A 14409-nucleotide genomic window follows, 5' to 3' on the forward strand; every position below is an offset into this window, starting at 1 on the left:
GGGAAATGTAGTGCAAAAAGTTTGGTGACTTTTTGTGCATTATTTTTTTTCAATAATACGGATAAAATATTATATAACAAATTAAATATCGAATGATAAAATAAAGTGAAAAAATACATTTCAAATCTAATGGCGTTTTCAGGAAATAAATTGCTTGCCAACCGCCAATAAAAAAACAAGAAGAAGAAGTTCAGGAAGTTGTCTGCTAGTAAGAATGTTTTCTTCCTGAGAAACAGGACCGTCCGTCAACACTTGTAATAGGCGCTAGTTTTATATTTATCCAAAGTCGCCTAATACTGTTCCGTATTTATCGGTTTTGCTACACCATCAAAGTGGACAATGGAGGGTGATTCAGGTAAACGTAATTTAACTTGGTTTGTGTCTTCCTGTACTTGTAGTTAGCTTCGTTTAACTTCAGCTAACTGGCTAATGCTAGTTAGTGTCGCCATGAGATGCAGTGTTATTAATGAGCCTGCTGCTGTGTCAAAGTGAATAATCGCTGACCGATATGTAACTAATATGTGCTGCTTTCAGGTGGTAGTACACCAACGGACAGCAAACTGTCCCCAGTCTCTAAAGTTAGTGGACGACTGCCATAAACAGCACACTGCCTTCACTTGCATTGACTCAAGGGAAAATATTCATTTTCCTATGCTGGCCAGTGCACACATTTCAAAACGTGTTGCAATTATTGCTCGGTGTTTTTTGTATTATATTCATTGCATAATAATTGCAGTATAAAATGTTTACGTCATATCCGTAAATGCAGCAGAAATTAATGACTGTGTCAATCAACATTATATTAAAAAGCGCATACAAACGTCCATGGTTTATTTGATAAATGCACTTGAAAGGCATTTTTGATTCAGTTTATGCATTGGATGTCGTGAGATTGGACAGGTGTACCTAATGTTGTGGCCGGTTAGTATGGTCAGGGGTGTTTTTGTTTGGTTTAATTTTATTTCTACAATGAGACGAGAGCAAATCTACACTTAGCCGCGTGCCGCATATTGGGCCACTCTTTGTAGTGATGTGTCAGTGCCGAACGAATCGGCTCTAAGAGCCGTCTCGCGTCTTTGGGAGTCAATTGGGAGACGATTATTTTTTCCTCGTCTTTTTTTCTGTTTACGCAATACACATAATTTGATAATAAATTAATTTAAGACAACAAAAACATCACTTGGGAGTTAAAGAGCTAAGAGTTAAAGAGCTAAAAGAACCAGCTCTCTAAAGAGAGCCGACATTTCCATCACTAACTTTATGAACATTCCTGTCTTGAGTGGATTATACATATTGCAAAAAAAAGTCAGCTTTAACACACAATCTCTAGCATCTTATAGTCAGGAAATTATAGTAATTAGTAGTTTCACAGACAACCGTTTGTCCCCTTAGATCAGGTATCGGGAACCCAAGAGGGCCGTATTTTAAAATGTGCTTTATTTCTGTGAGAGCCATATAACACTGACTACAACTAAATGCATGTATTTTTAAGGAGACCAACACTTTTACAATATAATAAGTCTCTGAAGTTATTCTTTTTATTAACATTGTGACACGGGTAGGCGACTGTATTATCCAATAATGATCGAGCTTTGGTGTCTGACCTGGAAAATATCGTAAGGACAGCTAGCATTGACTCTGGCCACCTGCATTGTGCTAGAAAATGGATATATGGATTAAAATGCATGAGAATGTTTTATATTTTTTATGTTTTTTTTTAACCTATTTTTCGAGCCTGTTCCCGGTGAACATTGGCTTCTGCCAAGGCTGACCTTTTTCAACAATTCTGTAAATAAGTTTCATGGACAGAATTTCCAGGCGCCGCCAAGGTGTCGAGGGAGTCCAGTTCGGGGGCCTTAGGATCTCGTCTCCGCTATTTGCAGAGGATGTGGTCCTGATGGCCTCATCAGGCTGTGACCTTCAGCATTTACTGAGGCGGGTTGCAGCTGAGTGTGAAGCTTCTGGGATGAGACTCAGCACCTCCAAATCCGGGGCCATGGTTCTCAGTCGAAAAAGGGTGGATTGCACCCTCCGTGTTGGGAATGAAGTCCTGCCCCAGGTGGAGGAGTTCAAGTGTCTCGGGTGAGGGAAGGTTGGCACGTGAGGTCGACAGGCAGCGTCTGCAGCAATGCGGTTGCTTTACTGGACCGTCGTGGTGAAGCGAGAGCTGAGCCGGAAGGCAAAGCTCTCCTGTTAACCAGTCGATCTATGCTCCCAGCCTCACCTATGACCATAAGCTTTGGGTCGAGGAAAAGGCTTCTTGAGACGTCATCTGTACTTCTGTGAAGAAGGTGTCGGACGTTTCGCTCCTCATCCGAAGAGCTTCGTCAGCGAACTAATAAGTGCTGGCAGCTTAGGCCTTAAATACAGTAAGAGTGGGCGGAATTGGTGTGCCAACACCCTCCTCCTATTGGTTCGTTACACTAAGCCTGGGCGGAGTAGTGGTATAATCCTATCCTGTTATTAACACCTCCGATAAAAGGGAAGTGTCGCTTAGTACAGATGACGTCTCAAGAAGCCTTTTCCTCGATGGACAACTCCTGTACGACTGAGAGCCTACACAGACGCATAAGCTTTGGGTGACCGAAAGAACGAGATCGCGGATACAAGCGCCTCGGGCATCTAGTCCAGATGTCTCCCGGACGCCTCCCTGGTGAGGTCTTCCAGGCATGCCCAGCGGGGTGAAGGGCAGTCAGATCTAGGACACGCTGGAGGGATTATGTCTCACAGCTGGCCTGGAAACTCCTTTGTGTCCTCCCAGTGGAACTGGAAGAGGTGGTCTGGACTTTCCTACTGAGACTGCTGCCCCCGCGACCTGGAAGAAAATGGATGGATGGAAGTTATTCTTAACACTGATTTCTGTAATGACTTTAAAATGTTAACGGGAAAAAAAAGAAATACATTTTATCGTAAGAAATGTCTGCGAGACAGTCTCAGTCATCAAAAGAACCACATCTTGCTCGCGAGCCATAGGTTCCCTACCGCTGCCCTATAATCAGTTAGCATGTTATGAGCTCATCATTCACCATTCATTCCCCCCACACCCCACCTTTTCCAGTGTTCTACACCGATCGAAGTGGAAGAGTCACCAGTAACCCCTTGCTCGACCAGCTCCCCAGCTACCAGTCCTTGCTGTACCGCAGGAAGTCGCAGACTGGCGGCACCAAGCGCAGGAACAGCTCTCGAGCCCAGATTGGCTCTTCCAGCAGTGGCAAATGGGCTGTGGGTACTCTAAGTAGACATGAAGAGAAACACAAGAGCCAGATGGTGCACAGACCAATCAGAGAGCTTGCCAAGACCATGGCTGAGAAACGCAGAGACAAGTAAGACCAACAATGTTCTTTACCCTCTTGTTATAACATGTACTCTACGCTCACGTGCTTTCACACACTTCATTTTAAAAGTTGTATATACAACCTAGCATGTCTGTTGGCTGTTAGAGAACTACGCCTGCAAGAGGATGGAGAGCTCAATAGCTGGAGGCAGTGGAGGCAAAGCACCTTCAGGTATCTCCGCAGGCTGCAAGATAACGTCCATGATTGGATGACCTCCCTGCAGCTCTGGAGGAGTGACATCCACCTGATAGAAGGTGAGGGAGTGGTTATTATATGGTCCGACCAGACATTTGCACAAATCCGTCATTTGAAAATAATAACCTTGATTGAAATTCCTGCTTGTTGCACTCGTTTTGCATTCCTCAAAGCTGCGAAGGTTTGACTTGGCATTTTAAAAATGCTGAAATGTAATCCAATGAGGAATGTGACCCCATCTTTCTGGCATTGTTAACTTACCTTGTCATTGCTGGTGCTGATGGGTACAGTCATGGAACATAGAGAATCAGGAAATATTGTTACTTTAATATGTGCTGAAATATCTTGTTATTGCCTTGTTGTCTTGTTATCACCTTGGCTATCTTGTGTTGGTCAACTCTTTACAAACTGCATTGAACTTCAGCTGTTAGTTTCGTTTACTTTAAGTGTTGCATCACACTCCTGATCCAGATTTTAAGACCAGTTGAAGAATTGCAAGAATTTAAATTTTGCACTGTTGGATCTTATTTAGTTTCTAAGTAGAGCTTTAAAATGAAAAAAGAAGAAATGGGAGTGAGACAAAAAATGTTTTGTGTAAGCAATTCATTGCAAACACCCATTGAAGTGAAATAGGCTGTTCATCAGCTAATCAGAAGTTTTAGACCACAGCCTTTAACTCATCCTGTCCAACTACAACCGTACCCTTTCTAATTGTTTTTTTCTCTTGTCTTGTCTAGGGATGTTTGGCACGGGGATCCTGTCCTACTTTTCTTTCCTGCGCTTCCTTGTCATGCTCAACCTGATCATCTTTACCCTCATGTTCAGCTTCGTCTTGTTGCCCATCATCATTTCCCCTCACGCTTCAGGAAACATCACCTACAACCTGGATGATGGTCAGAGAAGGCTTGTTTGTTTTACACCAAGAGTACAGCCATCACCTTCACTCTGTCAGGACTCTTGAGCTGTTGTTTGTTGCTGTTGTAACTAGGTATGCTCAGATTTATTGGCCACCGATCAGCCGATTTTCTGTAAAAAATCGCATTTGCCGATAAAACGCCGACAACGCCGATCATCTGTGACTGGCACTATCGCAGCCAGCGTCGACCCTTTAGTGCAGTGTAGTGTCTTGACCTAACCAACGTCTTCGGCAGTGTCGTCCTCCCACTTTCCTTCAAACCAAAAACAATCATGTTTGCCGTGTGGAACCTAACTGCTAACACATGCCACGGAAAATACCTGGCGGGGGCAGCACGTTTAAAAAGCTTTAATGCGGCATTTGAAGAACAATACTTGACCGAGTATGGTGAGTTTAGGAGGCTCACGGTCACGGCAGGTAATGCAGCCATGTGGCTAACACTCGCCCGTACGTGCGTGATGGTCAGACGGCTAAGCTAATAACCCTAAAAAATAATTGAGTACATCGGACGAGATGAGCAGCCTTTCCCAGCAGGGGAAGACACCGGGCTCGCCAAAGTCGTGTCTGGAAATTTCAGAGTGATACATGTTGTCTTGAAAAAGTCAAATATGTTTTTGTCTAAATGAAGGTGATTTTAAGGTTCCTTTTTTCATATCATATAGCCAGTAGCCGGATGTGCATCCAGGAATTGTGGGTCCCCTCCTTAATTAATTACAAATTGTATTAGTAATTACCTATTTTTGGACTCATAAATACATTTTAAAATGTATAATTAATCCATGTGCTTGGTATCGGTCGGTTTCAGTCCTGGGTGATCGGAATCTGCAGCATAAAGCCCTGATCGGAGCATCCCTAGTTGTTACACATGCGTGCTAGAACGTGTTATAATCGAGGCCACCGTTTCTTACAACAGGTGGTGTTTGCAGTGTTTATCCAAGCAGTGCTCGCCGAGGACTTGTCATCTTTCACGAACACATCACTGATCTGTTGTCTGGGGGAGTAAGTTCTTTTCAGCACTCTAATGCGTTTTAGCAAACCCACTGTATGTTTTTGTGCTCAAAAACGGAACTTTGGAAAATGTCAGGCCAGTGTGGAGATTTCCAAAAACGCAGTGCTTGCGTGTGGACGAGTAAAACTGACCTTTTTGGTTTGTGTGATTTGAAATGTGCAACCATATCTTATGTTTTTTAAAATCCTTATTTAAGGCTATGTCCACACCAACACACATGTTTTCAAAAGTACACATTTCCCCCACTCCGATGTTAAAAAAATCTGTGGAGTTGAAACAAAATGTCTGTCCACATAAATCACATCCACCAGCTGTCATGTGCATTTTGGCCAATCAAAAGCCTACAAAGACAACCACAGTTGACTTGATCGTGCATTTTAATGCCTGTGTTCATCAATATAGTGAGCTATATGTATATTTTTTTAATTGCGCACGTGTGTTACAGTATAAAGGCAGACGCCCGTCTACCGCTGCACAGAATGAAACTAACGCTGGTAAATCACAAACTTCATCTTGTGGTGTTAAATGAGGTTTAAAACATGAGATCATGTTGCACATTTCTTATGACACAAACCAAAAAGCTCACTTTTACCCATCCGCACTCGTGTTGAAGCCGGAGTTGTTGAAACCTCCATTCTGACCGTAGTTTTCCAAAACCTACGTTTGCAGTGTTGATGAGAGGCCAAAACGCACAGAAAAATCTGCGTTTGTAAAATATCCGCATTCGTGTGGCTAACAACATGAGTGATGAAGATGTTGACTTAAAGATACGGAGTGTTTCATTTTGTGCGGCGGTAGACCCGTGCGTGTTTATAAGGGGCACACATGTTTTTAAAAATAAATATTCATGTTGTTTTCCTGGGCTCTGGGAAGCAAACGCTGATTTTAAAGATAACGTGCACGTCATTGTACGGCTAATACAATCACCATATTGACGTTATAATGCACGACCAAGTCAGCTGTGGCTGCTTTTTAATGCTTCTGATTGGCCAAAATGCACATGACAGCCTGTGAATGTGTTTTTGTGTGCGGTGTGAATGGAGAGTTGGAAGTGTGCGTTTTTGAAAAAATCAGTGTTTGTGTGGCTTAAATTGGCGTATGTGCTTTCTCTGCAGGGCTTTCTTGAGCAAACCTATCTCTTTTATGGATATTACAAGGCGGACAAAATCCACTTCCCCAAGGTCACCTATAATTTGCCTCTAGCCTACCTGCTGGTCACCATAGCATACCTCTTTCTCAGTCTCATCTGGATTGTCAAGAGGTGATTAAAAGGTCTTCAAAGGCTGGTGTTTAAAATGTTCAAAGCGTTGCTGACGTTGGAGGGCTTATGTTTCCAGGTCTGCTACCGGTTTCAAACGTAGCCTGATTCAGGATGAGGATCGCTTCCAGAGTTTTTGCAACAAGATCTTTGCCGGTTGGGACTTTTGTATCACCAATGGGAATGCTGCTCGGCTGAAGAGAAGCAGTCTGCTTTATGAACTTAAGGTTAGTTGGCAATATATTTTATTTAACTGACACAACAACATGGCTAATTTCCTAGACACTTTGTTGCGAGAGAAATCTTCACTTGTTGCCTTCTTTTGACTTTAGACTGATTTGGAGGAAGAGAGGATCAAACAGAAAATAGCAGATCGCACCCGCAAAGAGAAATGTCGCATTTACCTCCTACGCTTCATCCTCAACCTGTTTGTCATTGCTGTACTGGCTGGTTGCTTCTACAGCATTTTCCTTGCCACCATCTTCTCCCAGCAAGCACAGATGAATGAGGTCAAGGTAAAGACATGCTACTTCGCATCAAAACTGTATCTTGCACTTTTCATGTGTCCATTTTTCTGGTTTGCAGGAGAATTTCATCGTGGATCTCATCTATGAGTATCTGCCATCAATTGTTATCACCTTGGCTAATTTCATCACGCCCCTCCTTTTCTCAGTCATCATCAACTACGAGGACTACTCGCCTGCCTTCGAGATCCGCTTCACTCTCATCAGGTGGGTAAAACTTGAAGACAGATGTTTGTAAAATGTGCCCATTCAATACCAAAGACATATTTATACGTCTTTGTGAACCTGAACACCCGATCCCAAAGACGTCTTTTCAGTTTTTTTTTTGCGTGAGAGGCAAAAAGAGGTGATGATGTCACTGTTAGATCAGTTTTAAGCCATAAAAACGGCCACAATGTGGCAGGAGTGCATTTGATAAGAGCGCGGCATGGATCTTTTGCATGTAAATACACACTCAACAGCAAGGAGGAAATGAGAGCGCGTGGGGGAGTGTAGTGTGCAGAAGGTTACGTATTGTAGGGAAATTTTAACACACACACACACGCACACACGCACGTGTGAAAATTGTCCAGTAAATAGTTCATGGTGTTATATTTGTAAATTTGTTATTTTGATGTAAAACAACCCTTTTTGTATTGTTTATGTTGTGGTATAGTTGTTGACATGTTTCAGCTGTAGTTAAAGTTACGCTTGAAATGTATCTTTTCACAAAAAGCTGTTTTTCTCCCTTGTCGTGTTGGGAACTGAGATTTTCCTGAAACGTACCTATGTTCTACTGCTGATTTACTAAAGAACAGAAAAAGGTAGAAACTTTTTTTTTGTGATGAAAGAAGAGTCTAATCTTTCTTTTGGTAGGTTACATGTTTATATAACCATAGAACACAATATTCTGTGTGCCTTGGAAAATCAGTCAAAATTGTCAAAAATGGCCGGTACTGAAAGGGTTGAATTTTGAAAAATGACTGGGATTGAATGAGTTCATTGGTTCCAGACCTGACTGTGATAAGTACATTTCCGCCAAGTAGTATTCAATATAATAAATGTAATATTTTCTTGGCTCGAGCATAGAAAATTGATTTTTGACCTCCTAAATACAATTTTTACCATTATTAGAGCCGTGTAGACATGAAATAACACCCCTAACAGTCACCTTTTCTCTCCTATTATTCTTTGTTTACAACACATTGCCCAACTGTAATGCGCAGGCCTCGGGGCCACTGCAGGGACATAAGAGACGGCCTCCGCTTTAAACATAGCATGCTGCTGAGCTAACTATTTGGCCTCCAGTCTACTCTAAACTTAAGAAAGGGTTTCAAACGGAGTAGGGAAGAAGGACAAAGTAAGAAGCGAAAAACTTACCACTTCCACATGGATTGTGAGGAGACATTTTTTACACTCTGTCATGTTGAACATGCCATGGCCGACTACATGCAGTGTGAAGGTGATGTCATGGCTCATCAATGTAACATTACTGACACCTTTTGTCCAATAATACTACATGTAACTTTATTTCAATATAATATTTTTTACTAATAATAGTCCAAAGTCAACCACGAAACAGCGGCCACTTATTAATTCATTCATTTTCAAAAAAACGCGATAGTGTGGGAATGAGGTCCGAACCACAATGTAGCAAGGGGCGACTGCATTCTGAAGCGGCCTTCTATGAGCCCCGATCAAAATCCTATCGAGCATCTAGTGTTTTCCGCTGGACTGTAATCTATTTGTGGCGGTGGTGGTTTGTCCGCTTTTTAAGAAGAGCAACGCGTGCTTCCATGTCACTCTCCAAAAGTATCTTTGCTAGATTTGTTGCGAGGTGCTTTTTCTGAAAAAGCGTACGTAGGCCTCTCGGGATAACAAATTTTGCTGAACGATAATCGTCCTACAAATTGACGAAAATCGATATTTTTGGCATTTTTTGAGACCGTTTTTTTTTCATGAATTATATGGCAAAATAATGAGTACGTCGTATCAAAAGCAATAAACTTTAATTTCTCAAGATTATTCAACATTGTAATTGTTCGAAATAAATAAATTAAACAAACAACATAATAAATTAAACAAACAAAAAAAGGACAAAAAAACTCAATGAAAATAAAATGGAGCAAAAATTGAACTTAAATAAAAATCTCAGTAATAACCAAAAACAATAAAAAATAGACGCTGTCTATCAGGAATAAAAACACTATTGAGGTATGACCTTAAAAAGGTGCTTCATGCGCTTCAATGTGGCTGAATGACAACAATTCTGCAAAATTCCTTCACAGCGCTGTAAGAGACCCTTTGCTAGTTGATTGCAGTTGTTGCTGCTAAGGGTGGCCCAAGCAGTTATTAGGTTTAGGGGGCAATCACTTTTTACATGGAGCTTTGGATTTTTTTTTTTTTTTTTGAAATAATACAAAGTTTCATTTAAAAACTGCATGAAGTGTTGAGTTGTGTTGTCATTGACTAATATTTGCATTTGTTTGATGATCTGAAACATTTAAGTGTAACAAACATGCAAAAAATAAGAAATCAGCAAGTGGGCATTTGCAGCATTGGTGTGTGACGATGTGAAATGTTGACCTTGAATGCCTGTGACACAAAGTACTTTCATTTCTTATCTGTTCTTTCGCCAACCAGGTGTGTATTCATGCGACTGACCAGCATTGGCGTCTTGCTCTTCTCACTGTGGTCTCAGATAACGAAATGCAAAGAGGAGCCTTGTGTCTGCGGCTATAACCATTTGCTCTACTCTGTAAGTCACATCATTCCAAAAGTGAAAATGTTGCAAATGTTGTTACGCTGTCGGCGGTAATCACAGTGCCTTAACTTTCATTACAGTGTTGGGAGACGCGTGTCGGCCAGGAAATGTACAAACTTACGATCTTTGACTTCATCATCATCGTGGCAGTCACCGCCTTTGTGGAGTTTCCCAGAAAGTGCGTCCAAAATTTTAATCAAGTTGACAGATTTTTTTTTTCTTTTTTCCAGATTAGCTCAATTTGATATATTTTTATGAAATATGTGCCTTTTATGTGGAGGTTTCTCATGATACCTTGCACTTGTGCTCAGGCTGATAGTGAAGTACTGCGACTGTGGTCTTGCCAAGTGGTGGGGTCAGCAGGAGTTCGGTATCCCTCAGAATGTTCTTGAGATTGTCTATGGCCAGACTATCTGTTGGATCGGTACATTCTACTCCCCTATGCTGCCTGCTATCTGCACCATTAAGTACTTCTTTATCTTTTACATCAAGAAGGTAATTAAGTCCTACACATGTTGTATTTTTCTAAGTCAGATCAGAAGCTGTTTTTTATTTGTCACATTTATTACAGTGTACCGTATTTTCCTGACTATAAGTCGCTCCGGAGTATGAGTCGCACCAGCCAAAAATGCACAATGAAGAGAAAAAAAAAACATACACTGTATAAGTCCCACTGGACTGTAAGTCGCATTTTTGTGGGGAAATTTATTTTATAAAAGCAGAGACCAAGAAAACAGACATTTCATCTTGCAAGGCAAGTTATAGAAATAAAATAAATAGGCATCTGTTAACCTAGCATATTAAAACAACCCCCAAAGTCATCTGTATTCATCGCCATGGCACTGTTGACAAGCCTCTCCCGGCAGCACCTTGTTCAAGCACCCATTTGTCAACTTGTTCCTCTATAGCTGTGACCATCTTGCTTTTAGCCCGTGATTAGCTTTTTTTGTTTCCTTCGTTGCAGTTAGAGTATCCTCCGCTTTTCGCCTGTCCCTCACAAGTTTCTCGTTCACTCCAAACTTTCTTTCCAATGCTCGATGAGCGTTTTCAGATGAATGTGTCACTACCTGCAGCTTGTAATCTGCAGAATATGAGTTTCTGTAGGGGGTATTTGTGCTCCATCTTTCTCAGTTGTCTTTTTATATGCGCCACAAGTAGGTGTGGCGCTGTTAACAGGCACGCAGACGGAACCACGCGACACTCCAAACCATAGAAGAAGAAAGAACAGATGCGCGTAAGTCCGTCATCTTCCGTTTAAGAGAAGTGTGGAATTACTTCTGCGAGTCGTCATGGAGTATACGACAACAAAATATCAGGAGAATGTCGACGGAGGTGAGTCACGTCCGTAGAAATATTACGATATTGTTGGCTTGTCGTCGAAGCTGACTTCTGGTCACGTGACGGCGACGAGGCGGTGGTGGGTCAGTGACGTCATCGTTCTTGTATTGCCTGTATACACGCCCACCGTTTCAGCTCACCCAGAACGCCATTCCTGTGTGGATGAGAAGCTGAAATGATAAAATACTTGGCCGTTTTTTTTACCTGAAAACGTTTCCGTGTCGATAGCCCCTCAGTTGTATTTATAAGTTGATGTTTACGTTGTAATTTTTTTGTGATACAGGAGTGATAGGAGTAGCAGATACTGGCTGTGATATCTTCATATATCAACAAAAAGAGAGAAACTTACCTCTTGTTTGGGTGGCTTTATTTCAGAGCGGGCGTCAACATCTCGTCTCTAGCATAGCGACAGCACAACTGACAGCTCCTCCAACAAGAAACCTACTCCACAGATGCCTAACACATTAGTGCCATCTAGGGGCTTTGACACATACGTGATATAACACTGGCACACACGCCTAGAGCACCCTCTCATGGCTGCTGGTGTGAAAAAAAAAACCCATAAGTTGCTCTGGAGTATAAATCGCAAGATCAGCCAAACTATGAAAAAAAGTGCGACTTATAGTCTGGGAAAATACGGTATGTTTTTGGTAGCTTGTATTTTTAGGGGTGATACTGTTTTGATTTTCCTCCCCTGCCAGGTGTCACTGATAAAAAATTGCCGCCCGGCTACACGCCCATTCAGAGCCTCCAGTTCCAACTTTTTCTTCCTGGGTGTTCTCCTGATCGGCCTGAGTTTGGCTTGTGTGCCGGTCATTGTTAGTGTAGCACAGTAAGTAATTAAGTGTTGCTTCTTATCTGTGTTAGTGCCGTGGTTGTCCCACAGACTTCAGTTTGCTTAATAAACTCAAGGTCACCATGTGCCCTAGGAGCAAGCATAATATGAATAACAATGATATAGTTCATCTTTACTACTCTCATTTTCTGTTCATCCATGCAACCATGTTTGCCCAGGATAAACTGTTCCCAGGCATGTGGACCATTTGTCAACTACACCACCTCTTGGGAGGTGCTGCCGAATGCCGTTTCCCAGCTACCCAGTGGACTCCAAACTCTCCTCTTCATCCTTTCATCTGAGGCCTTTGCTGTGACCTTTTTTGTTTGTACATGGTATGTCGGTCTTGTGAGTTTGTCGGAATGTCTCTAAATTAGGGGTGCTCCGATCGATCGGCCACCGATTTCTGTGGAGAAGCACGGTATGCCAATACTTTTTTTTTTTTTTTTTTTAAGGCTGATCACCTCCGCCGATGACCTCCGCCCCCAATTGCAGCATCCAGCCTATAGCGACCGTTTCCCACCCACTTTCCCTTCACAAAGCCAAAAACAAGCATGTCTGCACCCTACAAAAAATGCAGCGAAAAATGTCTCGCCAGGGTGGCGCGTTGAAAAGCTTTATTTTGGTGCGGTGATCACCACTTATGTTGCCACACGTGCGTGTGGCAGTCAGAGGTCTAAGACGAATAGCCCTAAAAGTGTTGGGATTCGTCGGACTGGGTGGGCGGCCGTCATCGGCGGTGGGGGTCCTGCTGGAGCGCCATCAAGCTGTGTGTTCTTGCGTTGAAAGTCATCTTAAAGAAGGAGCCTGATACTCTAAATTTCACCAGTGATTTTGAAAAAGTAAGTCAAACATGTTTTGTCTGAATTTTATGGTTGCCCTTTCTATCACATAGCCATGGGGTCACCAGCGTGACGTGATGTGGCCAATAGTACATTCAAAAGTTGACAATCTATGTGATCGGTAGCCGATTTCACTCATGAATGATATGTATCAGCCGCATAAAACCCTGATCGGAGCATCCCTAGTCTAAATGTATTATAATTGCATCGCCAATGACGCAAATGCATTTTTTTTCCATCTTTTTTGTTGCAGTTTGGCAATGTTTTATGTGATTGCTCTAGCTGGAGCTCACAAGAGGGTCATTAAGCAACTAAGGGACCAACTTGCCATGGTGAGTATATGGAACCTTCCAGAGCATTAATCATGTTGGTGCTACAATGCACTCATTGGATGCCTAATTAGAAATAGGAATTTAATAATAATAATGGATTTGATTTTTTTTTTTTTATAGTGCTTTTCAAGGTAGCCTAAGCGCTTCACAATGAAGTGAACCCATTATTCATTCACATATTTTTTGATTCAAATTGCTATCAAAGTAAATGTAAAGTGGAATACGTTCTGTGTTTAACTGTTCAGGAGGGTCGAGACAAGCATTTCCTGATCCAGAAGCTTTGCCAGGCCCAGAAGGTGTCAGCGATCACATTTCCCGGGTCAAAAAGTCAGCGCCGCTCCAGCAGAAGCAGCCCCAGTTACCACACCAGCTTCTCGAACAATTTTCCAGAAGGTTTGTTCTTGGCACATCCACCTCCAGACACTTCTACTCATGTGTGAAGCAGGATTTAAGAGTTGAAGACGAACAAAGTACTATACTACACTGGACTGAAATGCACTACGGTCAGATGGAACCAAACTGTATTTGTGTTACATATTTTCTCTTTTTTTTACTGTTTCTTACCTTTGTAGTGTTTCAGTGACAATCAAATGTTGTAAAACAATTGAAGCTAATGTTTATGTATTTTCTGTCCCAAATAACCAGTGATTGTATAAAAAAAAAACACTACCATTGTATGTTCCTTCTAAGAAGGACTTTACTGTAAACACTACTGTATATTGTACATGAATACTTACAATGTTGTGCACTTGACATGCATTAAGACTCACTATTTGGTTTACAGAATTTGTTCTTGTATTTTAATAAAATAAAGTACACTATTTTTTTTTTTACCACATTTGGATAACATTAATAGGACTGGTTTTGCAAATAACTGACTACGCAATTGAAAACAGACAGACTACAACACAGCTTACACTAACTTATCTAATGTGGTAAATGTTTTCTTTTATTTATTATTTTGTGTGGTAATTTTTCTCGATGTTCTTATTTTGTTTCATATTTTTGGTGCTGTGCATGTGTAAAGGGAAAATAAACCTCTAAAGAAAATCCTGCACTTTGTTCTCTTCGGAAGTTAACGC

The 14409-nt window shown here is 41.6% G+C and overlaps 1 protein-coding gene across 1 annotated transcript; it reads left to right on the forward strand.

Annotated features, from left to right (window-relative positions):
- Positions 1 to 203: 203 nt before the first annotated feature.
- On the forward strand, positions 204 to 14377 carry LOC129182593 (transmembrane channel-like protein 7). Its single transcript, XM_054778936.1, has 16 exons — positions 204 to 355; positions 3059 to 3323; positions 3441 to 3589; positions 4268 to 4423; positions 5360 to 5445; positions 6571 to 6716; positions 6793 to 6940; positions 7046 to 7228; positions 7299 to 7444; positions 9860 to 9974; positions 10061 to 10158; positions 10292 to 10475; positions 12020 to 12150; positions 12333 to 12488; positions 13249 to 13327; positions 13573 to 14377. Exons 1-16 carry the CDS (start codon positions 340 to 342, stop codon positions 13765 to 13767), a joined length of 2253 nt encoding a protein of 750 aa, XP_054634911.1. The 5' UTR covers positions 204 to 339; the 3' UTR covers positions 13768 to 14377.
- The last annotated feature ends 32 nt before the right edge of the window (positions 14378 to 14409 follow it).

This window comes from Dunckerocampus dactyliophorus, chromosome 6 (genome assembly GCF_027744805.1).
Source record: "Dunckerocampus dactyliophorus isolate RoL2022-P2 chromosome 6, RoL_Ddac_1.1, whole genome shotgun sequence".
Lineage (NCBI taxonomy): Eukaryota > Metazoa > Chordata > Actinopteri > Syngnathiformes > Syngnathidae > Dunckerocampus > Dunckerocampus dactyliophorus.